The sequence below is a fragment of the Oryctolagus cuniculus genome, chromosome 1 (genome assembly GCF_051225735.1).
Source record: "Oryctolagus cuniculus isolate XC-2025 breed Fujian yellow rabbit chromosome 1, ASM5122573v1, whole genome shotgun sequence".
Classification (NCBI taxonomy): Eukaryota; Metazoa; Chordata; class Mammalia; order Lagomorpha; family Leporidae; genus Oryctolagus; species Oryctolagus cuniculus.
The window spans coordinates 106,620,347-106,645,508 of record NC_142867.1 but is presented as its reverse complement, the minus strand read 5'-3'; the positions used below and the strand labels follow the sequence as shown (position 1 = coordinate 106,645,508).

At 38.4% G+C, this 25,162-nt stretch overlaps 1 protein-coding gene across 5 annotated transcripts in view; it reads left to right on the top strand.

Moving 5' to 3' along the window:
• The window catches only part of LOC100345558 (NXPE family member 1), a 28,212-nt gene extending 9,761 nt beyond the window's left edge, over window positions 1-18,451 (top strand). The window contains exons 2-6 of one of the 5 annotated variants that reach the window (XR_016220173.1): window positions 1,934-2,039; window positions 8,194-8,927; window positions 11,725-11,783; window positions 11,920-12,159; window positions 14,335-14,460. Coding sequence is in view for 4 of the 5 variants with exons in the window: in XM_051827204.3 (XP_051683164.1) it covers window positions 1,944-2,039; window positions 8,194-8,927; window positions 11,725-11,783; window positions 14,335-14,547; window positions 15,289-15,824 (1,638 nt within the window). In the remaining variant the exon portion in view is untranslated. The other 4 variants (XM_051827204.3, XM_089312763.1, XM_070065074.2 and 1 more) reach the window with 4 other exon arrangements.
• Window positions 18,452-25,162: the final 6,711 nt, after the last annotated feature.

Sequence of the window (25,162 nt, the reverse complement as noted above, 5' to 3'; positions counted from 1 at the left end):
ATGTCTATGAGAAGCAGGTTGAGAAGCTAATGTTCACAAAAGTGCACTGGTAATATTGTTTTGCTGTTTGTTTTTTTCAGTGTTGGTAAATTTATCAACACACACTAAAATGAATCACACTAAACTTTGCAACACACACTTTTCAAATTCTTTCAATGTAGGAATCCTAGATCAGTCTTGGAGTATGGGCACCCCAGTCTACTGAGAGAAACCCCTTGACTCTGTTTCTCAGTCCTTTTGAAACTGCTATTTGCACATTCTGAGAAAATATGAAACTCCACTTAATATAAATTAAAGTTGGTCTGAGAAGCAGGATTTGCTTTTAAATTATTCATTCAACATGGAAGGGGAGAGGGAGTGGGAAAGGGGAGGGTTGTGGGTGGGAGGGACGGTATGGGGGGGGAAGCCATTGTAACACATGAGTCATACTTTGGAAATTTATATTCATTAAATAAAAGATTAAAAAAAATTATTCATTCAACAAGTACCGTGTTTGTCAGGCACTGGGCAAACAATGCTTAGATGGACTTTATTCTAATTCTTTAGTAACTGGCAGTTTTTTGGAAATTGGATAACAAATAAACTATTGCAATATACTTGCAATGTGCGACATAGTTTAAAGGTGTTCCTTTGTCCTCTCCTCCACTCTTTCATTTTTGTCTCAACACCAATCTGGACCTAGAATTAAACCCCTCTACACTGTCACCTACAGTATGTTCTGATAATGGGGCAATTGCCATTCAATCAAAAGTCAGAAGACACGTATGAAATGTGTCTGTGTACTGCATTTGTTCAAAACAGTTCTTTGTGAACTCTCCAAAGGTAAACCAGCTCTAAACTCAACCTGTGCCCTCTAGCTTCTCTTTTGCATATGAAACATTTGTTTTTGTTCTGCACCAACAGGATGAAAAACTTAGGATCTTTTTTAATTCTACCAAATCAATCCACCAACTTAAAATCTTGTCACACTATCTATACTTCACTGAGGAGTTCATAAAGAGAGAGGAAAGGGCTTATATTTTGCATCCAAAAATAAACTATTTAACTAATGAGGCTTATGTCTGCTCTCCATGAGTATATTTACTCGGAATTGGTGCATAGGAGATTCTCTCTCCCTCTCTCTCTCCTATGGCTTCACCCCTCCACCATCTCTTGCTGTTTTTTCTCCTTTCCTTTCCTCATGAAGTATCTCACCTTAATGTATCATCTCTTTATTCTACAGAGTAATTCAGTCCTGAAGGAGTTCCTAACTCCGAATTTCACAGTTGCTGCTCAACAAAACAAAAACAAATTGTCCCAAATTCCTGCCAAAATAACAAGTCCAACAATCTTTAAAGACACTCACAAATTGTGGTTTTTTAAAAATAAACATATTCTGTGGTCCTATAAACTTTCCCAGGTCTCCCCAAATATGCTGATGAATGATTTTCCCTTCTTTTCATTGTAATTATAAGTTTTATAACAGGGTACAGTAACCGAGCATATGTGGGCATCTGGTTCCCATTTCAGGGTCATGGAAGGAGGAAGAAACAATCCTAACTGAAACTAGGGTAGGAGTAGCCAACAGGTGGGATGAAGGGCATTGGGGGTGCATTTTGAGTTAGGAAATAAAAAGAAGAAAAGTGCTTCCCCAAAGAAGAACAAAGTCTCAATGGTAAATTGAAGGTTAAAAATACAAGAACACTCAAAAAGTCTGTCAAAAATGGGATTAAATAAAATTATGAGTTTATTGTAATAGAAAAACTTTTGAAATCTGTACATAGTATTTGCATAATACAAATTTTCCGGATATTTCAAAAGAGGAGTCTGGCACCAAAATAAACTCATAGTCTTCATTCCACTTTTCCACAAACATTTTGAAGAACCCTTATAAAACAATAAGTATGGAGAGATTCACTTCTCACTTGTCTCCTTCTCATGTTGTCTTTCCTAGGACACTCATCATGTTCTCAAGTACAAAGCTACAAAAAATGCTGAAGTTCATATATCTGTTAACAGTTATCTGTATAATATTTGTTGTTTCTCAGAACTCTACAAAGGTAAGCACAGTTCTCCCCATTTTATGTGAAGCTCTTACCTGTGTGACCTGTGTCATGTTTGTCCTTGTCAATCAATCCCATCCCTCTTTGACCAATTCTTCCATTCCTACCACCTTCCCTAGCTAATTACTATGAGGAATTTTGGATCCTGACTCTCTTTGGTTCCTCATTGCCCATCATGTTCAATCAACTTTAATTCAGATTTGACCTCTCACAAGCCCCTAAAGTAGCTCTTGGAAATGTCACCAACTTAATAATTACCTTGTTACTAAATCAGGTTCAGGTACGAGGGTTCTTCAAAGACATTCATATAAAATAGGTATTATGAAAAAAACTATGCATGGATTTCAAAATATTTTCAGCCCAAATAAATGTATCTTTGAATTCCATTTCTTAATTACTATCCTGTTACTTAACCATTTGAATCTGGTTTCTTATTTTGTCTTTTTGTCTGTGATTTCAATCAAAGAGGTTTTTTTTATTTAATTGAGTGACAGAGAGAGAAAGAGAGATCTCCTCCATCCATAGGTTCACTCCACAGATGGCTGCAAGTGTTGGAGCTGCACTAGGCCAAACCAATTGTTATTTTGGCTCTGAAGCCCGTGCCTCTGGGGTATTTACAAATAACTCTTTCCCTGTGCCTATATCTTGCATGGTTTCTCCAATGCCCTCTAATAATTTGATGCTGTCAGGTCATAGATTTAGATCTTTAATCCATGTTGAGTGGATTTTTGTGTAAAGGCTAAGGTAGGGGTCTTGCTTCATGCTTCTGCACATGGAAATCCAGTTTCCACAGCACCATTTGTTTTTTTGTTGTTGTTGTTTTGTTTTGTTTTGTTTTGTTTTTTTGACAGGCAGAGTTGGACAGTCAGAGAGACAGAGAGAAAGGTCTTCCTTCCATTGGGTCACCCCCAAATCACCAACATGGCTGGCACCCTGCACCGATACGAAGCCAGGAGCCAGGTGCTTCCTCCTGGTCTTCCATGCGGGTGCAGGGCCCAAGCACTTGGGCGATTCTCCACTGCCTTCTGAAGCCACAGCAGACAGCTGGATTGGAAGAGGAGCAACTGGGACATAACCAGGGCCCAAACCAGGACTAGAATCCAGAGTGCTGGTGCTGCAGGTGGAGGATTAGCCTAGTGAGCCGTGGCACCTGCCCCAGCACCATTTATTGAATAGAATTCCCTTGCTCCAGGATTTGGTTTTAGATCTTTGAGCAAATATAAGTTGGCTACAGATGTTTGGATTGATTTCTGGTGTTTCTATACTGTTCCATTGGTCTATCCATCTGTTTCTGTACCAGTACCATGCTGTTATGATTACAACTGCTCTGCAGTATGTCCTGAAATCTGCTATTGTGATGCCTCCGGCTTTGTTTTTGTTGTACAAGATTGCATTAGCTATTCTAGGTGTCCTGTGTCTCCATATGAATTTCAGAATCATTTTTTCCAGATCTGAGAAGAAGAGCTTTGGTATCTTGATTGGTATCACATTGAATCTATAAATTGCTTTTAGGAAAATGGACATTTTGATGATATTGATTTTTCCAAACCATGAGCATGGAAGATTTTTCCACTTTTTGGAATCCTCTTCTATTTCTTTCTTTAAGATTTCATAATTCTATCCGTAGAGATCTTTAACATCCTTGGTTAAGTTTATTCCAAGGTATTTGATTGTTTTTGTAGCTATTGTGAATGGGATTAATCTTAGAAGTTCTTCATCAGCCGTGGCATTGCCTGTGTATACAAAGGCTGTTGATTTTTGTGCATTGATTTTATATCCCGCTACTTTGCCAAACTCTTCTATGAGTTCCAATAGTCTCTTAGTAGAGTCCTTTGGGTCCCCTAAATAAAGAATCATATCATCTGCAAAGAGGGATAGTTTGAGTTCTTCCTTCCCAATTTGTATCCCTATAATTTCTTTTTCATGCCTAATAGCTCTGGCTAGAACTTTGAGAACTATATTGAATAGTGAGAACTATATATTAAATAGTGGTGAGAGTGGGCATCCCTATCTGGTACCAGATCACAGTGGAAATGCTTCCAGCTTTTCCCCATTCAATAGGATGCTGGCCGTGGGTTTTTCATAAATTGCTTTGATTGTATTGAGGAATGTTCCTTCCATACCCAGTTTGCTTAGAGTTTTCATCATGAAGGGGTGTTGTATTATATCGAATGCTTTCTCTGCATCTATTGAGATAATCATATGGTTTTTCATCTGCAGTTTGTTAATGTGGTGTATCACATTGATTGATTTGCGAACATTGAACCATCCCTGCATACCAGGGATAAATCCCACTTGGTCTGGGTGGATGATCTTTCTGATGTGTTGTTGCATTCTATTGGCGAGAATTTTATTGAGGATTTTTGCATCTATGTTCATCAGGGATATTGGTCTGTAATTCTCTTTCAGTGCTGCATCTTTTTCCGGCTTAGGAATTAAGGTGATGCTGGCTTCATAGAAAGAATTTGGGAGGATTCCCTCTTCTTCGATTATTCTTAATAGTTTGAGAAGAATTGGAGTTAGTTCTTCTTTAAATGTCTGGTAGAATTCAGCAGTGAATCCATGCGGCACTGGGCTTTTCTTTGTTGGGAGGGCTTTTATTACTGTAGCAATTTCTGTCTCAGTTATGGGTCTGTTTAGGTTTTCTATGCCTTCCTGGTTCAATGTAGGTAGGTTGCATGTGTCCAGGAATCTATCTGTCTTATAGGGTTTCCCTGTTTGCTGGCATACAGGTCCTTGTACTACTTTCTGATGATTCTTTTTATTTCTGTAGTGTCTGTGGTTACGTTTCCTTTTTCATCTCTGATTTTATTGATTTTGGTCGTTTCTCTTCTTTTTTTAGTTAGTTGGGCCAATGGGGTGTCAATTTTGTTTATTTTTTCAAAAACCCAGTCCTCATTTGGCTGATTTTTTGTAATTTTTTTTTTTTATTCAATCCTGTTGATTTCTTCTCTGGTTTTAATTATTTCCCTTCTCCTACTAGATTTGGGTCTGGTTTGCTGCAGATGTTCTAGGTCCTTGAGATGCATTGAAAGCTCATTTATTTGGTGCCTTTCCAATTTCTTGATGTAGGCACCTATTGCTATAAACTTTCCTCTTAACACTACTTTTGCTGTATCCCATAAGTTTTGGTATGTTGTGTTGCTATTGTCGTTTACTTCCAGTATGTTTTTGATTTCTCTTTTGATTTCTTCTATGATGCAGTGTTCATTCAGGAGCATGTTGTTCAGTCTCCATGTGCTTGCATATGTTCTAGGGATTCCTGAGTTGCTAATTTCAAACTTCATTCCTTTATGGTCTGAGAAGCTGCATGGTATGATTCTAATTCTTTTGAATTTGCTGAGACTTGCTTTATAGCCTAGTATGTGGTCAATCCTAGAGAAGGTTCCATGTACTGCTGAGAAGAATGTAAATGCTTTCTGTGTAGGATGAAAAGTTCTGTAGACATCTGTTAGATCCATTTGGGCTATAGTGTCATTTAAATCTACTGTCTCCTTGTTGATCTTCTGTCCTGTTGATCTGTCTATTTCTGAGAGTGGGGTATTGAAGTCCCCCAGTAGTATTGTATTGGGGTCTAAGTCTCCCTTTAAGTCCCTTAACAAATCTTTTAGATAAACCGGTGCCCTGTAATTAGGTGCATATACATTGATAATCGTTATATCTTCCTGATGAACTGATCCCTTAATCATTATATAGTGCCCCTCTTTGTCTCTCCTAACAGTTTTTGTGGTAAAGTTTATGTTGTCTGATATTAAGATGGCTACGCCTGCTCTTTTTTCATTTCTGTTGGCATGGTATATCTTTTTCCAACCTTTCACTTTCAGTCTGTATGGATCTTTGTTGGAAAGATGTGTTTCTTGTAAGCAGCAAATAGATGGGTTTTGTTCCTTTACCCAATCAGCCAATCGGTTTCTTTTAACTGGACAGTTGAGTCCATTAATGCTCAATGTGACTACTGATAAGTAATAGCTTTGCCCTGCCACTTGCCAAAGCTATTTTCTGATATATGTTTTGAACTTCCTGTGATCTTTTGGTGTGAGATTTCCTTCATTTACCTTCTTTCATATTGATGACCGTGTTTCTGTGTTTCTGTGTGTAACACATCTTTAAGCATCTTTTGGAGGGCTGGACGAGTGGTGACAAATTCTTTCAATTTCTGTTTGTTGTGAAAGGTCTTTATTTCACCTTCATTCACAAATGAGAGCTTTGCAGGATATAATATTCTGGGCTGGCAGTTTTTCTCTCTTAGTACCTGGGCTATATCTCACCATTCCCTCCTGGCTTGTAGAGTTTCTGATGAGAAGTCAGCTGTGAGTCTGATTGGAGATCCTCTGAGAGTAATCTGACGTTTCTCTCTTGCACATTTTAGGATCTTTTCTTTATGTTTCACTGTGGAGAATTTAATTACAACGTGTCGTGGTGAGGATCTCTTTTGGTCATGTTTATTAGGGGTTCTGTGAGCTTCCTGTACTAGAATTTCTCTGTCCTTCTCCAAACCTGGGAAATTTTCTGCTTTTATCTCACCAAAAAGGCCTTCTAATCCTTTCTCCCTCTCCATGCCTTCAGGAACTCCTAGAACCCGAATGTTGGGTTTTTTAATAGTATCCTGAAGATTCCCAACAATATTTTTTAGATTTCTTTGGTTTGATTGTATATTTTCCTGTGCTCTGTCTTCTAAGTCTGATATTCTCTCTTTTGCTGCACCCATTCTGTTTTTAAGGCTCTCTAATGTGTTTGTCATTTGATCTATTGAATTATTCATTTCATTATGATTTCTTGTTACTATCACAGTTTCATTTTCTACTAGTTGTTTCATTTCATTTTGATTCCTCCTTAATATTTCATTTTCACGAGAGAGATGTTCTATATTGTCCATTAAGGATTTCTGTAGTTCGAGAATTTGTTTTTGAGAACTTCTTAATGTTCTTATCAATTTTTTGAGATCAGCTTCTTGCATTTCTTCTATGTCATCATCTTTATAATCTTGAAGATTTACATATGCAAAATGGCGTGCACTGCTTTACTTACGTAAAATGGCGCCTGCCCTTTGTCTTGCTCGGCTTTGTAAGGTGAGTGGAGAGAGAGGCTAAATGTCCGTGCCGGTTCCCCTTATTTATTCGATTTTTTTCTCTCCTCCAGCCAGCCTGGTGAACTTTCCCCAGGGGGTTTCAAGCCTCATTCTCTGCAGGCTCTTTCTGCCTTTCCCCGCCAATGTCTCAGGTCACCGAGAGGTTTTTGTCTCACCTCCCCTTCCAGCGCTGGCTTGCAGACTCTGCAGCTCCGGCGGCTCCAGTGGCTCCCGCGGCTCCAGTGGCTCCCGTGGCTTGGCTTCCACGCGGTGGGCGACCTTGCTCTCCCCGTAGGTCCTCCGAGTCACAGCCACTAGATCCGGAAGAGTTTCCTCTGCTATTTTTCCCTGATCCTTTTCCTGAGGCTACCGGAACTCCACTTTTATTAAACTATCTTTTCCCAGACTATCGGTGCATGCCCTCACTATTCCGCCATCTTGGCTCCGCCCCCAGTACAAATAAAATTTAAAAACTAATGTTTTTAAAGAGGTCATGGTACAAATTCATAGTAATTTATAGTAATATGAAATATTCCTCTAAGAACTGAAGAACCATTGAAGTAGTTTCAGCAGGCAGAGTTCACTAACAGACTTCTGCTTTAGAAAGACTGGTTTAGTCACAATGCAGACAATTAAATGCAGAGAAAGCAGGACTGTCTTCATAAATTGTCAAGACAATCTTCATGCTTTCAGTGGCTACTATAATCCAGGAGATAAATGATAGTATATTTACCTATGATGCAGTTGGAAAGGAAAAGACTAATAAACACTAGTAAAATATATAGCAGTAGAACTAACAGAAATGACTTACTGGATGTAAGGTGTATGCAGAAAGGAAGACTAAAGATATGAGCATCAATATATTACTCATAAGTATTCTCTGAGCTATATACTTTGGGTTTAATATATTTGTAACTGTTCTTTAAATATCAAGGTAAGAAAAATGGTTATATTTCATTCAAAATGTTCAGGGAGTTTAAAAATAATGAGGATAATATATAGCTAAATATTCAAATTCATAGTAAGGAAAAATGACTAGCAAAAGCTTCATTTCATAGTAGGCCAAATTTCTTGTCATTTCAGATTTGGGGTGCTCTAAAGTTACCCATCTCCCACTACTATTCTAATACCTCCGTGATGTCCTCATTCCCAAAAATGCCAGTGAGCCCGGTGAAGTCACTAACAGAGACTGAGCTGAGAGTAAAGGAAATCCTGGAGAAATTAGATCGGCTGATCCCACCCAGACCTTTCACCCACGTGAACACCACCACCAGTGCCACACACAGCACAGCCACCATCCTCAACCCACAAGACAAGTATTGCATGGGAGACCAGCTGGACATCTTGCTGGAGGCAAAGGACCACTTGGGACACCAGAAGGAATATGGTGGGGATTTCCTGAGGGCCAGGATGTCCTCCCCAGCTTTAAAGGCAGGAGCCTCAGGAAAGGTGACCGACTTCAACAATGGTACCTACCTTGTCAGCTTCACCCTGTTCTGGGAGGGCCGGGTCTCCCTGTCTGTTCTGCTCATCCACCCCAGTGAAGGGGCATCAGCTCTCTGGAGGGCAAGGAACCAAGGCTATGACAGAATGTTTTTCAAAGGGCAATTTGTCAATGGGACTTCCCATGTCTTCGCTGAATGTAGCCTGACCTTAAACTCAAACACCAAAGGGTGCAAATACTTGAATGACAGAGACCAAGAAATCTTCTACTGCATGAAACCTCCACACATGCCTTGTGAAGGCCTAACCCACGTGAGAACAGATCATCAGCATATTTCCTACCTTAGCAGCAAGGAGAAAGACCTCTTTGTTAAGTAAGTATACTCCAAAACACTGAGAGCTGCTCCTCAAAAAGACTACAGTGTCGTGTATTGAGTATGACCTTCTCAGATGCTCCCTCTACTCAAGGTTCTGGTCAAATGTGTGGTGTCTCCATGGGACACTCTTCACAGTTCCACCACAAAGTTTGTGTTTTCATTGACATGTTCAGTAGAAGACAGGTGCACATAATGCATACACCTGTGTTTCTCCATGATGATTGCTATTATCAGATTCAGTCATGTCTTTAACTATACACCTCAATTTAACAAAAATTGTTCAATGGAAAAAATCATTCTTCTGTGTGTTCTAGATGTTCTTTCCCAAATGTGTGATAGCATCCATGCTCCTTTACCTCTCAGATCATACTCCATAAATTCTGCCTCTTGAATGTCTTTCATATCCATGCACTTCTCCCCATGCCTAGGGCTGCCACCCAAGTTCAGACCACCATTATCTCCTCTAGATGACTCCTAACAGCTTCCTAACTGACCCCTTTCCCACCAATCCTACCCTTCTCCAATCCATTCTCTGCACTGCAGTCTGGTCAATCTTTCTAAAAAGCTAACTCCTACCAGTCATCTCCAGCTCATCTCACGGTCACATATTTCTCTGTACCTACTGTTCAGGGTCAAGCAACCCTTTACACTCCCTAAGTTGTGACCTAATGATTGAACCCTCCTAAAAATTGGGTATAAAAGTATGTTTCTCAGATGAGTCAAGGCTGCATGAATGTCACACCTTTCTCTCACTGCTCACAAACAAATGTTCACTTCCTGGGTTCCTGCTTCTATTGGGATGGAAAATACTTCATTACTTAGTATGTACCACCAAGGTTTCTTCCTGGGTCACTCTGAGGATGTACAAATCCTAAAACTGTAAGCCAAGTGCTGAAATACCATTCAGCTGCATGGTCTTTTGCTTTTCGACTAACTTCCCATAAGTCTCAGGAGCTCAGTCCATTTCTGCTTCCCTTCCCTTTCTGCCAATAGTCACCCCCCTCTACACCCTGAGGATTCATTTTCTTAAGGCTTGTGAGAGTACAAAACTAGGTTCTCAGAAATCCATTTCTCAGCAATGTCCAAAGTCAGATTTGAGGGTTTTTTTCTTTCTTTAATCTCTCAAGTTACAATTACATAAATGGAACTGTAGGTCATTATGTAAACCAAAATAATCCAAGCACAGAAACACAAGTAACACACAATATCACTCTTAAGTGGATTCTATGAAAAAGCTGATCTCACAGAAGTTAAAGGTATAATGGGGGTTACCAGAGCCTTACGAAGGAAGGAGGGAGGACAGGATGAGAAAAGGTTAATTAACAAGTTGTAAGTCATAGCTAGATGAGAGTAAAACTCCAAAGTTTGATTGCACAGTAAGGTGACTAAAACATTAATGTACTTAAAAACTTAGATGATAAGACTTCAGATGTGTTCATCATAAAGGAATATTAAGTGTTTGAGGAGATGGGTAGTTTTACCCTGATTAGAGTTTACACAATGTAGTCATGTATTGAAAGATCACATGGTACCCCCAAAATAGGCACAATTTTTATGAGTCAAAATTTCTTAATTGAAAAAGATTATAAAATAAATAAATCTCAAATTATATATACTAAAGGAAAGTAAGAATGATACCAAACAGGAAAAAATAACATAAATTCTAGAATCTGACCTCGTTATCCAAGTTTTTGCTCCTGACCTGCAGTTCAGGAGTCCTTACTGAATAAGTAAATGGATGGTTGGGTTTCTGTCCCTTCCCTTTTATCTCTAAAGGTACAACTCATTAAATCTCATCCTACCCACTGATCAAACATCCTTGTGCCTAAATCCCAATAAGGATGAAAAAATGCTGATCCTTTGTATCTCCAGATTGAACCTGAAAAAGGCATTCATAGCAGAAAACCAGGTACCATGTATATCTTTTGTGCCTGGAACTTGGGATCTCATTCTCCCCTGAACCCTTTCCTGCCTACATCTACTTACATAACCAGTACACAGGCTTGAAACAAAGACTGAGTCAGAGAGTAAGTTTTGAAACATGAAAAGTTGTATAGTATTTCATCAGCTGGAGGAAAGAATTGCAATGGACATCATTCAAGATCAGACAGAATTCTCCTTCCTGCCAGCTACTTTGGTAGGCATTAAGGATACAGCAGTGGGCCTGTAAAATGTATTACCTCCCATTATGAACCTTAGAATCTTCAGAAAGCAAGTTCATAGGGAAAATTAAAGCTAATCATCATAACAAGAAAAAGGCTAGGGAAGGAACCATGGACCCTGATAAAAGAGTCAATGTACCAGGATGAGAAGCCTGAACTTGTTAGGCAAATGATAGGAAGATAGTAAAAGGTATTACATAGTGACAGAGCTGCATTTGCTATCTTAAAGAGTGCTGAAAAATTTAGGTGGGATTAACTGAGATGTCTGACCAATTAGAGGTTGTTCATTGTGTAGGAAAAAAATATGTGAACCTGAATTGGTGAACTGGATTCAAAAAGAGAGATGAGAACCTGCAGATGAGACAACTATTTTGAGTATAAAATTCCACAAAATAAAGATTTCTTATAGCACATGAGTAGACCTGTCCTGGATTTCAGGTCTCTCAGCAGAGCAGAACCTCCTCCAAGATCCTGATTCATTTGCAATGCCAAACAAATCTAAAATGTACAACAATTATAATAGTTTTCAGCTATAGAAAATAAAAATTATCCTTTATGTACAAGCAGGTGATTTATGTTACCTGTGTTATGTGGACACACAACAGGCTGATTCGCTGTCCTATTTCTTGAAGGTCCAAAGTGGGAGTTGAAATAATGAAAGACCAACATATTGATGTCTCCCAATGTAAAAGTAAGTCCTCTCCATGCTGTGCTGGGTGTGTTTTGCGTGTATGTACACAGAGGGAAGCTTATCAATATAAACTGTAGTCATTGTAGTTTTTCTGGTGTTCAATTCCTAGCAGTAATAACTTCTTCACATTTTCCAGCTTCTAAGGATGCCTATATTCCGTGTGGTCCCCTTCTTCTATCTACAAAGCCACAACATTGGATCAAGACCTTGTGTCACATCTCTATGACCCACCCTTCTGCCTCCTTCTTCTATTTTGGAGGACAAATGAGATATGATCGAACCCATCAGATAATGTAGGATAACCTCTCCATCTCAAAGTCCATACCCTAGGTCACATCCTTTGAGCAAAGACCTTTGAGCCATGTAAGACTCACAGGTATGAGTAAATAGGACATGGATATCTTTTGGGGGGGGGGGCATTAGTTGGCATAAAACAGTCTCGAATGAAAAATACAAAGGAATACTAATACTATTACCCAGAAACTATTCAGAATACTCAAGCCTATTATAATAGTATTAAATAAAATTAACATGTAAGAGAAATCATAAGAGAGTCTGTTATATATTTGACATAATTGAACACCTTGACAATACATATTATAGAAGAAATGGTTTCTAAAAACAAACTCAAAAATTATCTTCTCACTCAAGGACACCAAGACATTATTAGAATGGGAAATAATAACTATGGAACTCAATTTTCCAGGATTACGGTATTTAGCAATCCAGGGTGAAATGTTATTGTGCTTCATAAAAGCCAAACCAACATAATTCCAATGTAATTATAGGACGATGAAAATGTCTTTTAGTAAACCAATCATCAAGACTTAAGGTGATATTCTGAGTGTATTTTCCAATTCTACCACCAGCAAATTTCTAAATTTGCCACTTTGTCCACAAGTTACAAATACAGTACAATCTATAATAATGTACTCTTCTGTGGACACAGGCAACAGGAACTGTAAGGTTTCTCAGGAACTAAGCAAGGATGAATAAGCAGACTGATGAAGATATCCTCATAGTCATTTCCTCCATCCTCTTCAGTAATGGAAATCACTACTGCATACAGACCCATTGTCACTTTCCTTGTAGTCATGGCCGTGACTGTTTTTCTCTAGGAGTGTGAATGGAAGGATATGAAGAACTTCTAGGTCTCACCTCTTTAAAAGCAAAACAACTTGTGCTCCCTTCCCATTTCCTTCTTACTTACTTAACGGTAGATTTAATTGCAGGAAAAAAAGGAGCCATGTTAGATCATGTGATTGAAGTCACGTGTTAAGAACGGCAGAGCAATAAGATGCTAGAAGGCACTAGAGTGCCTGACACTGTGCAGCTTCATCATATCCCTAGCTTGCTCACTCCAGGATTGTGACTTGAGCGAGTATTAAGTTCCTATTTATTAATTCATTATTATTTTTGGCCTTTCTTACAGAATTCCAGAATTTTTCCTACTTAAGACATAATGTGGTGTCAGAAGAGAAGTGTTGATAGTACAAAACCTACATTCTAGGCAAGGAACACTCAGTGGTGGGTTACCAGTATAGTGAATGGCAAGGACACATGGCATGCGAAAGCTGATGGTTTTGTCATACCATGGCCAAATAGTTGGTGCACTGCTATCTATGATACTTGGGAAGCAGACCATGTGACAATGGAGTCTGTAATTCTAGTGGAACTTGCTGGAATATCTCAGAATATTAGTTTTGTTATCCATTGCTTGTCATTTTTAGCAAAGCCCCATTAAAAAGAAAGTAAACTCAAGCTTCGTGTTTTATATTTTTGAAGTTTCTTAAGGCATTTTTTAAAAATGGAAAATTTAAGATTATTCTTTTACTACTAGGACAAAGGTAAGTGATTGGATACCAGGACACAATTGGCAAGCTATTATCATCATTCAGGTTGCAAACCAAGATCTAAGTCACTGGAGAAGCAGTAGAGATGGTAAAGAAAGGATAAAACACTGAGTCTTAGCCAATGGACAGATTGGGAGAAAAGTCTCTCAAAATAATGAGTACAAATGCAATGGAAACTTCATGTAATACACCCAATCTACTGATGATCCAGCTTACCAGCATAGAACACCATGGATCTCAGTTGTTCACCCTCCTGATCATGGGGACTATGTGCTGTGGCTTGCTACTGCCGCCCAGCATCACAAGGGAGCATCTTACTGCATGTCACTAGCCCAGGAAAAGATCAAAACTCAATAGCTTCTCAGCCTTTTGGCTAAGATGAAGTGTAGTAAAGATCAAAGCTCAAAATTCAAATTACAGATTCTACTAGATGTATAGTGCTTTCATACCATTGTAAAGTGTAAATCACAAGTCAAACCATCAAAAGTCAGGCAACATTTATACTATGAATGGTGGAAGGAGGATACAGGAGTTAGATGAAGGGAGAAAGAGATCAATAAAGAAGACTGGGGGGCGGCACTGTGGCATAGTGGGTAAAGCCGCTGCCTGCACTGCTGGCATCCCATATGGGTGCCAGTTCGAGTCCTGGCTGCTCCAGTTATGCAAATAAAATCACTTACAAGTATCTGTGTTGGCAGAGAGTAAAGAGATAAAAGAGAAATGCCAAATTGGAATGAAGATCCCTGTACCTGGCGGTTACACTTTACAAGGAAGATGGTTAACAACATTTTGCAACCAGATTCAGTTAGATACAGCTAAAATAAGTGGCTGCTTGAAAGGAAAACTCATCTATCTCATGGGAGACTCTACGCTGCGTCAGTGGATCTACTACTTACCCAAAGTAATGAAAAGTATGTGGCTATGCTATACTCTGTTAGAAATTCATGATGATGTCATAGTATGTTTAATGAGGTCTCATTTCCTTATTTGAACTATTTTGTTTTCTACTCCATTTATTTTTCTGACTTTGTGTCTTTCAATTTAAAATATATTTTATTCCATGTTTCATAAGACATGTTGGTCTTCTCTATAAATTACAATGAAAATTTTACATTTTGGTTGACATTCCAAATATGTGAATTGTAATCTGCCATCAAAGGTAGAAAAGCCCCAGTCAGAAAGAATCTAGGGGTGAGTGAGGATATTTGAAAAACCATTTAAGTTGTTAAGACACCACTTAAGATGCCTGCCTGCCTGCCATGTTGGAATGCCTGGACTGAAGGCACTGCTCCCAATTCAAGCTTCCTGCTAATGTGTACCCTTGGAGGCAGCAGCTGATGACTCAAGGGGTTGAGTCCTTGCCACCCACCTTAGAGACCTGGAGTAAGTTCCCAAATCCTGACTTAAAAGCTTGATGCAGCCCCAGCTATTGCAGGTATTTGGGGGAATGAATCAATGGATGTGATTTCTCGATCTCTCTTTCTCTCTCTCTCTCTCTCTCTCCCTTCCTCTCTCTCTAACACATTAAAAATAATTTTTTTTTGCAATTAGAAAGGAAGACTCTTGGTGTGTGGGTACTTTAAATGATGGAGTTTTCTTTTTTAAATATTAATCACTACCTTCTAGTTAAAAGGTCTCTTTATTTTTATCAGCACTAAAATTTTTTGATCTTCATGAAACTGGAAATTTTAAGAAACATTTGCTTCTGGATGCAGAAAAACACACTCTGATTCAATGGAAAAAACACAGTCATCCTTTTCTCACCGTTCAGCTCTACTCAGTGATAGATGATGGCTACATCCCTCGGGAAATTGACCGGCTAATAGGTGACAAGGACACAGTCATCGTCATCACCTTTGGACAACACTTCAGACCCTTCCCCATTGACATCTTCATTCGTAGAGCCATCAGTGTCCGACAGGCTATTGAACGACTGTTCCTGAGAAGCCCAGCCACCAAAGTGATCATTAAGACAGAAAACATCAGAGAGATGCACATTGAGGCAGAGAGATTTGGAGATTTCCATGGTTACATTCAGTATCTTACTCTGAAGGACATTTTCAAAGATCTCAACGTGGGAGTCATTGATGCCTGGGACATGACCATTGCATATGATGCCAAAGATCTCCACCCACCTGATCAGGTGATTGGAAATCAGATTAATATGTTCTTAAATTACATTTGCTGACATACACACAAACAAACCACCAAGAAACAATCTCTGCAAATAATCCCACATATATTGCCAAAAGGTTTTGTTCATTTGAGGAACTAGGCTGTGATGATATTCTGAAACAGAGATCACCTAACTTTGTTTATAAAGGATTAGCTAACAAATATTTTAGGCTTTTCAGGCCACATAGTCTTTATCAGAACTGTCCATGGCTATGGCTATCACTGCAGTGCAAAACAGCCAACGACAACACGTGTAACAAATGGGTTTGGTTGTGTTTCAGTCAAACTTCATTTATGAATATTAAAGCTCAAATTTCAAATAATTTTACATGTCATGATATATTCTTCTGATAATTACCTACTTTTTATTTTTTTTATTTATTGACAAACAGTAATTGTATATATTTTGGGTACAATGTAATATTTCAATACATACATGTATTTTAATGATCATATTAGGATAATTAGCATCCATTGCTTCATATATTCAAGGTTTCTTTGTATTCCGTACATTCAGAGGTCTTTCTTCTAGCTATTTAGAAAAGTACAATATATTATTGTCAACTATCATTACCCTACTGTGCAAATGAGCACCCACAGGCTTGTTTTCATAATAAGGGAAGAAAGTACATTTTTAAGTCAATAAAAGTAGATCTGAGATTTGACTTATCTATATTAGGGAGTTAAGTTTGGAGAAGAACCCAAGAATGGTGCATCTTTTGTGAGCATTTAGGCATTACTATAGCTTATGATACATAAATAATGTCCTCCACTTAATACATTAAAGCAAGGTAGATCATTGTGATCAAGTTTTACTATTAACTCTAATAATCCAACTCTTTGAGGAGAGAGATCCTGTGTGGGGAGTTAGTGCACAGTGACACCTGTGGTTATTTTAACAATTAGCACTCTTATGTATGATGACATCAGTGATCACCTGAGGCTCTTGACATGAGCTGCCTAGGCTATGGAAACCTTTTGAATACACTGACTCTCTATGTATTTAGACAGGACCATGGGCAAAGTGGAAGTTCTCTCTTCCCTTCAGAGTAAAGTACATACTTCTTTGATGATCCCTTCTTTCTTTTGGGGTCTCACCCACAGAAGTATTTCATGTGGGACACTTTTTGCCACAGTGTTTTGGCTTTCCATGCCTGATGTGCCTTCATGGGTTTTTCAGCCAGACCAGAATGGCTTAAGGGCTGATTCTGTGGTCAGAGTGTTATTTGAAGTGATTGTCATTCTATGAGTCTGCTTTATGAACTGCTTCCCATGTTGGAGCCTTCACTCTTTTTTTGATTCTTTCTATTATTACTTTCAAACATTTAGTCCTATTTTTAGGGTCACTTTAACACTTAATCCTATCCATGTGATCACTTTGTCTTTTAATCCTATCCCCATGCTCGCTCAAACACTCAAAATGCTATTTTTTCTCACCCAACTTAAGGGGGGTTGGGATATTACCTACTTTTTTAAATTGCAAAAAATATTCCTTGATCATGATATCTAAAAAAAAGTAGTAGACATTTTTGGCCACCATTTGTTGACATCTGTTTAAAGCAAAAAGGCTGGTAGAGTTGAACAAAAATTCTTTGGATGATGAGAGAAAAACTAGTAAAACACTGAAGGTATTAAATAATTCCTATGGGACCAGCCTTGTGGCACAGCTGGTTAATCTCCTGCTTACCACAGTGGCATCCATATTATAGTGCAGGTTCAAGTACCAGCTTCCTTAACTCTACTGTAACTTCCTGCAAAATGCACCTAGGGGCAGCCAGTGATGCCTCAAGTGCTGGGTGCCTGTCACCACATGGGTGATCTGGGTGGAGTAACTGGCTCCTGCTCAGTGCAGCATCTTGCAGCTATTTCAGAGCGAACCAAGAGATGGAAGTGTCTCTCTTTCTCTCTGTGTCTGTCTGTCTCCCCCTCTCCCATAACTCTGCTTTTAGAATAAATAAATAAATAAATCTTAAAAGAGGAAAATCCCCAAAACTTGAAAAAATTAACAAAAAACTTGACAACTGACTGAACACCAAAAAGGAAACCTGTTGAAGTGAAATGGACACTATGAGAAACGGTGACTTGATCAGCATAGCCCTGACTGTTAATGAACAACTTAATACATTATCCCTCTTAGTAGTTTTTTTTTTTTTGTCTGTTCTACTTAATATGACTGGTTTAATTCGGTAATTAATACACAGTTATTCTTAAGTGTTGAAATTTAACTGAAATGTGATCTCTGTTAAACATAAGAGTGGGAATAAGAGAGAGAAGAGATGTACAATTTGGGACATGCTCAAGCTGACTTGCCCCAAATGGTAGAGTTAGAAATATACCAGGGGACTCCAATTCAATCCCATCAAGGTGGCATGTACCAATGCCATCTCACTATTCCAAGTGATCAATTTCAGTTCACCATTGATCATAATGAAAGGACTAAGAGTCAAAGGGAGCACATAAACAAGTCTAGTACCTGATAATACTAACCGATAGAATAAATAAAGGGGAGAGTGATCCAACATGGGAAGCGAGATACTCAGCAGACTCATAGAATGGCAGATGTCCTAAACAGCACTCTGGCCTCAGAATCAGCCCTAAAGGCATTCGGAGCTGGCTGAAAAGCCCATGAGAGCATTTCAGGCATGGAAAGCCAAGACACTCTGGCAAAAAAAAAAAAAAAAAAAAAAAAAAAAAAAAAAAAAAAAAAAAAAACCTAAATGAAAGATCTCTGTGAGTGAGATCCCAGTGGAAAGAACAGGTCTTCAAAGAAGGAGGTACCTTTCTCTGAAGGGAGGAGAGAACCTCCATTTTGACTATGACCTTGTCTAAACAAGATAAGAGTCAGAGAACTCAAGGGGCTTCCATAGCCTTGGAAATTCATGACTGGTGCATAGGGAAATTACTGATGCCATAAACAGGAGTGTCAATTGGTAAAGTCAACAACAGGAGTCACTGTGCACTCACTCCTCTTGTAGGATCTCTGTCCTTAATGTGCTGTACATTGAGACTTAATGCTATAACGAGTACTCAAACAGTATATTTCACTTTGTGTTTCTATGGGGGTGCAAACTGTTGAAAGCTTTACTTAATGTATACTAAACTGATCTTCTATAAAAAAAAAAAAGAAGAAGAAGAAGAAATTATCAATTCCCAACTTGATGCTCACTGGGTTTAAACATGACAATAGGTCTGATCTGATTTCATCATCATTTAAAAAAATCATCTATTATTTTTCACTTTATGTTTCTGTGTGGGAGCAAACTGTTGAAATCTTTACTTAATGTATGCTAAGCTGATCTTCTGTATATAAAGAGAATCGAAAATGAATCCTCATGTGAATGGAAGGGGAGAGGGAGTGGGAAAGGGGAGGGTTGCAGGTGGGAGGGACATTATGGGGGGGAAGCCATTGTAATCCATAAGCCGTATTTTGGAAATTTATATTCATTAAATAAAAGTTAAAAAAAACTTAATGAATTGAAACATTTCTTACTAATGTCAGACAGAAAACAAACAGGAAGGTCTCTTTTCTATTCAGTAATGAACTGGTGGCAATACACTCAAGCAGGACCAGAAATAACTGCTCCTGGTTGTTTGACCACTCTTAGTTAAAATTAAAAGGCTAAATGTAAGAATCTAGAAGATAGGCTTGTAGAAGCTTAAAATACAAAACTTTCCTCATAATGGAATGCTTAGATAATATATGCACATTTTCATTATATTTATTCCTATAAAATTGGTACTTTTGACATACTCTACATGTACCTTTTAAAATCTCTACTCCTACAAAACATTCAGTATGTTTAGAAATGTGCATGAAAGGCCGGCGCTGCAGCTCAATAGGCTAATCCTCCACCTGCGGTGCCAGCACACCGGATTCTAGTCCTGGTCGGGGCACCAGATTCTGTCCCAGATGCCCCTCTTCCAGTACAGCTCTCTGATGTGGCCCGGGAGTGCAGTGGAGGATGGCCCAAATCCTTGGGCCCTGCATCCGCATGGGAGACCAGGAGAAGCACCTGGCTCCTGGCTTCCAATCAGCTCAGTGCACCGGCCACAGCGCACCAGCCGCAGCAGCCTTTGGAGGGTGAACCAACAGTAAAAGGAAGACCTTTCTCTCTCTCTCACTGTCCACTCTGCCTGTCAAAAAAAAAAAAAAAAGAAATGTGCATGAAAGTTAAATGTACAGCTCAGTGAACTATCAAAAGTAAATACCTGAGTAGCCTAATGATTAGGAGTAAATAAATAAAAGATGCATAAAACACTCATACACGTTCTGTAAATTGAAAGATCAAATCATCGTATATGCAAAGGGCTAAAAATAATCAAGATACTTCTGAAAATTAAGAGAGTTGAAGAACTTACTTTTGTAAATATCAAGACTTGTTTTACAGCTATAGAATATTGGAACTGTGGCACTTGCACATAGAGAAACCAAGGACCAGTGCAACAGAATAGAAGGAACACACAGAGGTCCTGCATGTGTGCAACCTGCTCCATGACAAATGGAGCACTGAACAGTAGTGAAGAAAAGACAGTCTCTTCGATAAATAAGAAAAAAATGGGATACCCATGTGGGAAAAAATAAAACCACAGCCCTGTGTTATTCTATTTGCAATAAAGGTCAGGGAGATAATAGACCTAATGGTGAAAAAGCAAAGAAATTCAGCTTCTTAAAGACTGTATCTGACACTAAGAAGGATGCAATTAGAAAACATTGTATTTAGTGAAATAAGCCAGTCCCCCAAAAAACAGATATTATATGTTTTTCCTGATGCGAGGTAACTAATAGAGTAACTGAAATGTAATATATTGAAGTGAAATGGACATTTTGAGATTTGATGATTGTTTACAGCCCCAGTCTCTTCTGTTGAGTAACAAAGTTTTTTTCTTTGTACTATATGTTGAACTCTTCTGTTCAGTGTAGGGTTAACTTTACCATAATTAAGTAAGCTGAAAATAGATCTTTGTGAAAATTAAGAGTAGGAAGGGGAGAAGGAGGAGGAACAAGGTTTGCAGTGTGGGCAAAAGGGAAGGTAGGGAGAAAAGTATCACTGTTTCTAAATCTGTATATATGAAGTGTATGAAAGTTGTGTAACTTAAATAAAACTAAAAAAAATCTAAACTTTTAGGGATCTACACATAGTCCTATTGCATAAAACAGCTATGCCAACTGTGACTCACCATGTGAGTGTGATGTTACCCAAAATGCTGATGAAATGAGTCCATTCACCTTGCATCACATGCTGTTGTAACGAGCCCATAAAAGTCTGTAAATGTTTATTCTCAAATTATCTCATAAATGAACACTGAAACCAGTATACAAACACACAGGTTCTGCAGACCACAGTTAGAGTAACAAGTAATAAACAATCCCTGCACTGTTGAAGATCATATAAGACAATATCCAAATGATTTCAAAGAGGAGTATGATTTATTAGATTGAGTTCTAAAGGAAATAATCATAAGGGAAAATACTGGTCAGTTTAAGCACATTAAAATTAGAAACTGCTTATCAAAACAGACAATTAAGGAGGAAGGTGCGGTGGTGCAGTGGTTAAGATGCTTCTTGAAATACCCACAATCCATATCAGAATGCAAGTTCAAGGCTCATCTCCCTTGTATCTGATCCAGCTTTCTGCTAATGCACCTGGAGGTAGGAGATGATGGCCCAAATACTTGAGTTCCTGCACATGGTATGCACATGGAACCAGGATGGAATTGTAGGTTAGCCAGTTTTGCCCCACCCAAATCTAACTGTTGTTGAGCACTTGGGAAGTGAACCAGCAGATGAAAGATCATATACACATTCACATATATCATTATATTTCACTTTCTCTCTCTGTCACTCCCCCTTTCAAATAACTAAATAAACCTTACAAAAGAAAGACACCACTGGAAAATAGGGGTCGGCACTTGTGACACAGTGGGTTAAAGCCCCAGCCTGCAGTGCCAGCATCCCATATGGACACCGGTTCAAGTCCCGGCTGCTCCACTTCCAATCCAGCTCTCTAATGTGGCCTGGAAAAGCAATGGAAGATGGCCCAAGTCCTTGGGCCCCTGCACCCATGTGGAAGACCCAGAAGAAGCTCCTAGCTCCTGGCTTTGGATTGGCATGGCTCCAGCCATTGTGGCCATCTGAGGAGTGAACCAGCGGATGGAAGACCTCTCTCTCTCTCTCTTTCTCTCTCTCTCTCTCTCTGTAAATCTGACTTTCAAGTAAACAAATAATGCTTTAAAAAAGTGAAAAAAATCAAAATTATGAAAAGACATTTGTAATACATAGAATAAAGAAATCTCTGTTCCCTTTTTCCAGCCTATTAATTGAAATCCAGATTGGTAAACTGCATTATATATTTAAAAATAAAAATAATATATCTCCCAAAACATTATAAACAAAATCAAACGATAAATGATAAAGAGAAGGAGTTACAATTAAATCCTAGACAATAAACTACTATGCATAGTACAGAAAAAACTCCTTAAAATAATGAAAAGATCTAGATAAAAAATAATTAGCACAATATATGTGGGCAATTCAGTAAAATATATTAAACTGGCCCTCAAACATAGAAAAAGAAATACATATATACATTATAACTACACTGAGAAACATTTCTCATACATCACATTGGCAAAAATCCTTAAAGTTTCAAACATTCTATATTGATGGGGATGAGGAAAAACATGCATTTTCTTTTGTTGATGGAAAATCAAAATGATGCAGTTAGGAGAGACAAAGAGGGGCACTATATAATGATTAAGGGATCAATTCAACAGGAAGATATAACAATTATCAATATGCACCTAATTACAGGGCACAGGTTTATTTAAAAGATTTGGTAAGGGACTTAAAGGGAGACTTAGACCCCAATACAATACTACTGGGGGACTTCAATACCCCACTCTCAGAAATAGATAGATCAACAGGACAGAAGATCAACAAGGAGACAGTAGATTTAAATGACACTATAGCCCAAATGGATCTAACAGATGTCTACAGAACTTTTCATCCTACACAGAAAGCATTTACATTCTTCTCAGCAGTACATGGATCCTTCTCTAGGATTGACCACATACTAGGACATAAAGCAAGTCTCAGCAAATTCAAAAGAATTAGAATCATACCATGCAACTTCTCAGACCATAAAGGAATGAAGTTGGAAATTAGCAACTCAGGAATCCTTAGAGCATATGCAAATGCATGGAGATTGAACAACATGCTCCTGAACGAACAATGGGTCATAGAAGAAATTAAGAGAAATCAAAAATTTTCTGGAAGTAAATGAGGATAGCAACACAACATACCAAAACTTATGGGATACAGCAAAAGCAGTGTTAAGAGGAAAGTTTATAGCAATAGGTGCCTACATCAAGAAATTGGAAAGGCACCAAATAGATGAGCTTTCCATGTATCTCAAGGATCTAGAACATCTGCAACAAACCAGACCCAAATCTAGTAGAAGAGAAATAATTAAAATCAGAGAAGAAATCAACAGGATGGAATCCAAAAAAAAATTACAAAAAATCAGCCAAATGAGGAGCTGGTCTTTTTGAGAAATAAACAAGATTGACACCGCATTGGCCCAACTAACTAAAAAAAGAAAAGAAAAGACCAAAATCAATAAAATCAGAGATAAAAAAGGAAATGTAACAACAGACACCACAGAAATAAAAAGAATCATCAGAAATTACTACAAGGACTTGTATGCCAGCAACAAGGGAAATCTATCAGAAATGGATAGATTCCTGGACACATGCAACCTACCTAAATTGAACCAGGAAGACATAGAAAACCTAAACAGACCCATAACTGAGAGAGGGAATCCTCCCAAATTCTTTCTATGAAGCCAGCATCACCTTAATTCCTAAGCCAGAAAAAGATGCAGCACTGAAGGAGAATTACAGACCAATATCCCTGATGAACATAGATGCAAAAATCCTCAATAAAATTCTGGCCAATAGAATGCAACAACACATCAAAAAGATCATCCACCCAGACCAAGTGGGATTTATCCTGGTATGCAGGGATGGTTCAATGTGTGCAAATCAATCAATGTGATACACCACATTAACAGACTGAAGAAGAAAAACCATATGATTATCTCAATAGACGCTGAGAAAGCATTTGATAAAATACAACACCCCTTCATGATGAAAACTCTAAGCAAACTGGGTATGGAAGGAACATTCCTCAATACAATCAAAGCAATTTATGAAAAACCCACGGCCAACATCCTATTGAATGGGGAAAAGCAGGAAGCATTTCCACTGAGATCTGGTACCAGACAGGGATGCCCACTCTCACCACTACTATTCAACATAGTTCTCGAAGTTCTAGAAAGAGCTATTAAGCAAGAAAAATTAAGCTAAATGAAAGATCTCCACGAGTGAGATCCCAGTGGAAAGAACGGGTCATCAAAGAAGGGGGTACCTTTCTCTGAAGGGAGGAGAGTACTTCCACTTTGACCATGGCCTTGTCTATAATATGATCAGAGTCAGTGAACTCAGGGGGCTTCCATAGCCTTGGCAGCTCATGAAAAGAGCCTAGGGTGATTACTGATGCCATAAACAAGAGTGTCAATTTGTTAAGTCAACAACAGGAGTCACTGTGCACTTACTCCTCCTGTAGGATCTTTGTCCTTAGTGTGCTGTACATTGAGATTTAATGTTTAACTAGTACTCAAACAGTATTTTTCACTTTATGTTTCTGTGTGGGAGCAAACTGTTGAAATCTTTACTTAATGTATGCTAAATTGATCTTCTGTATATAAAGAGAAATGAAAATGAATCTTGATGTGAATGGAAGGGGAGAGGGAGTGGGAAAGGGGAGGGTTGCGGGTGGGAGGGACGTTATGGGGGGGAAGCCATTGTAATCCATAAGCTGTACTTTGGAAATTTATATTCATTAAATAAAAGTTAAAAAAAAGAAAAGAAATTAAAGGGATACAAATTGCGAAGGAAGAACTCAAACTATCCCTCTTTGCAGATGATATGATCCTTTATTTAGGGGACCCAAAGAACTCTACTAAGAGACTACTGGAACTCATAGAAGAGTTAGGCAAAGTAGCAGGGTATAAAATGAATGCACAAAAATCAACAGCCTTTGTATACATAGGCAATACCACGGCTGAGGAAGAACTTCTAAGATCAATCCCATTCAGAATAGCCACAAAAACAAATACCTTGGAATAAACTTAACCAAGGATATTAAAGATCCCTATGATGAAAATTACAAAACCTTAAAGAAAGACATAGAAGAGGATACCAAAAAATGGAAAAATCTTCCATGCTCATGGATTGGAAGAATCAAATTCATCAAAATGTCCATTCTCCCAAAAGCAATTTATAATTTCA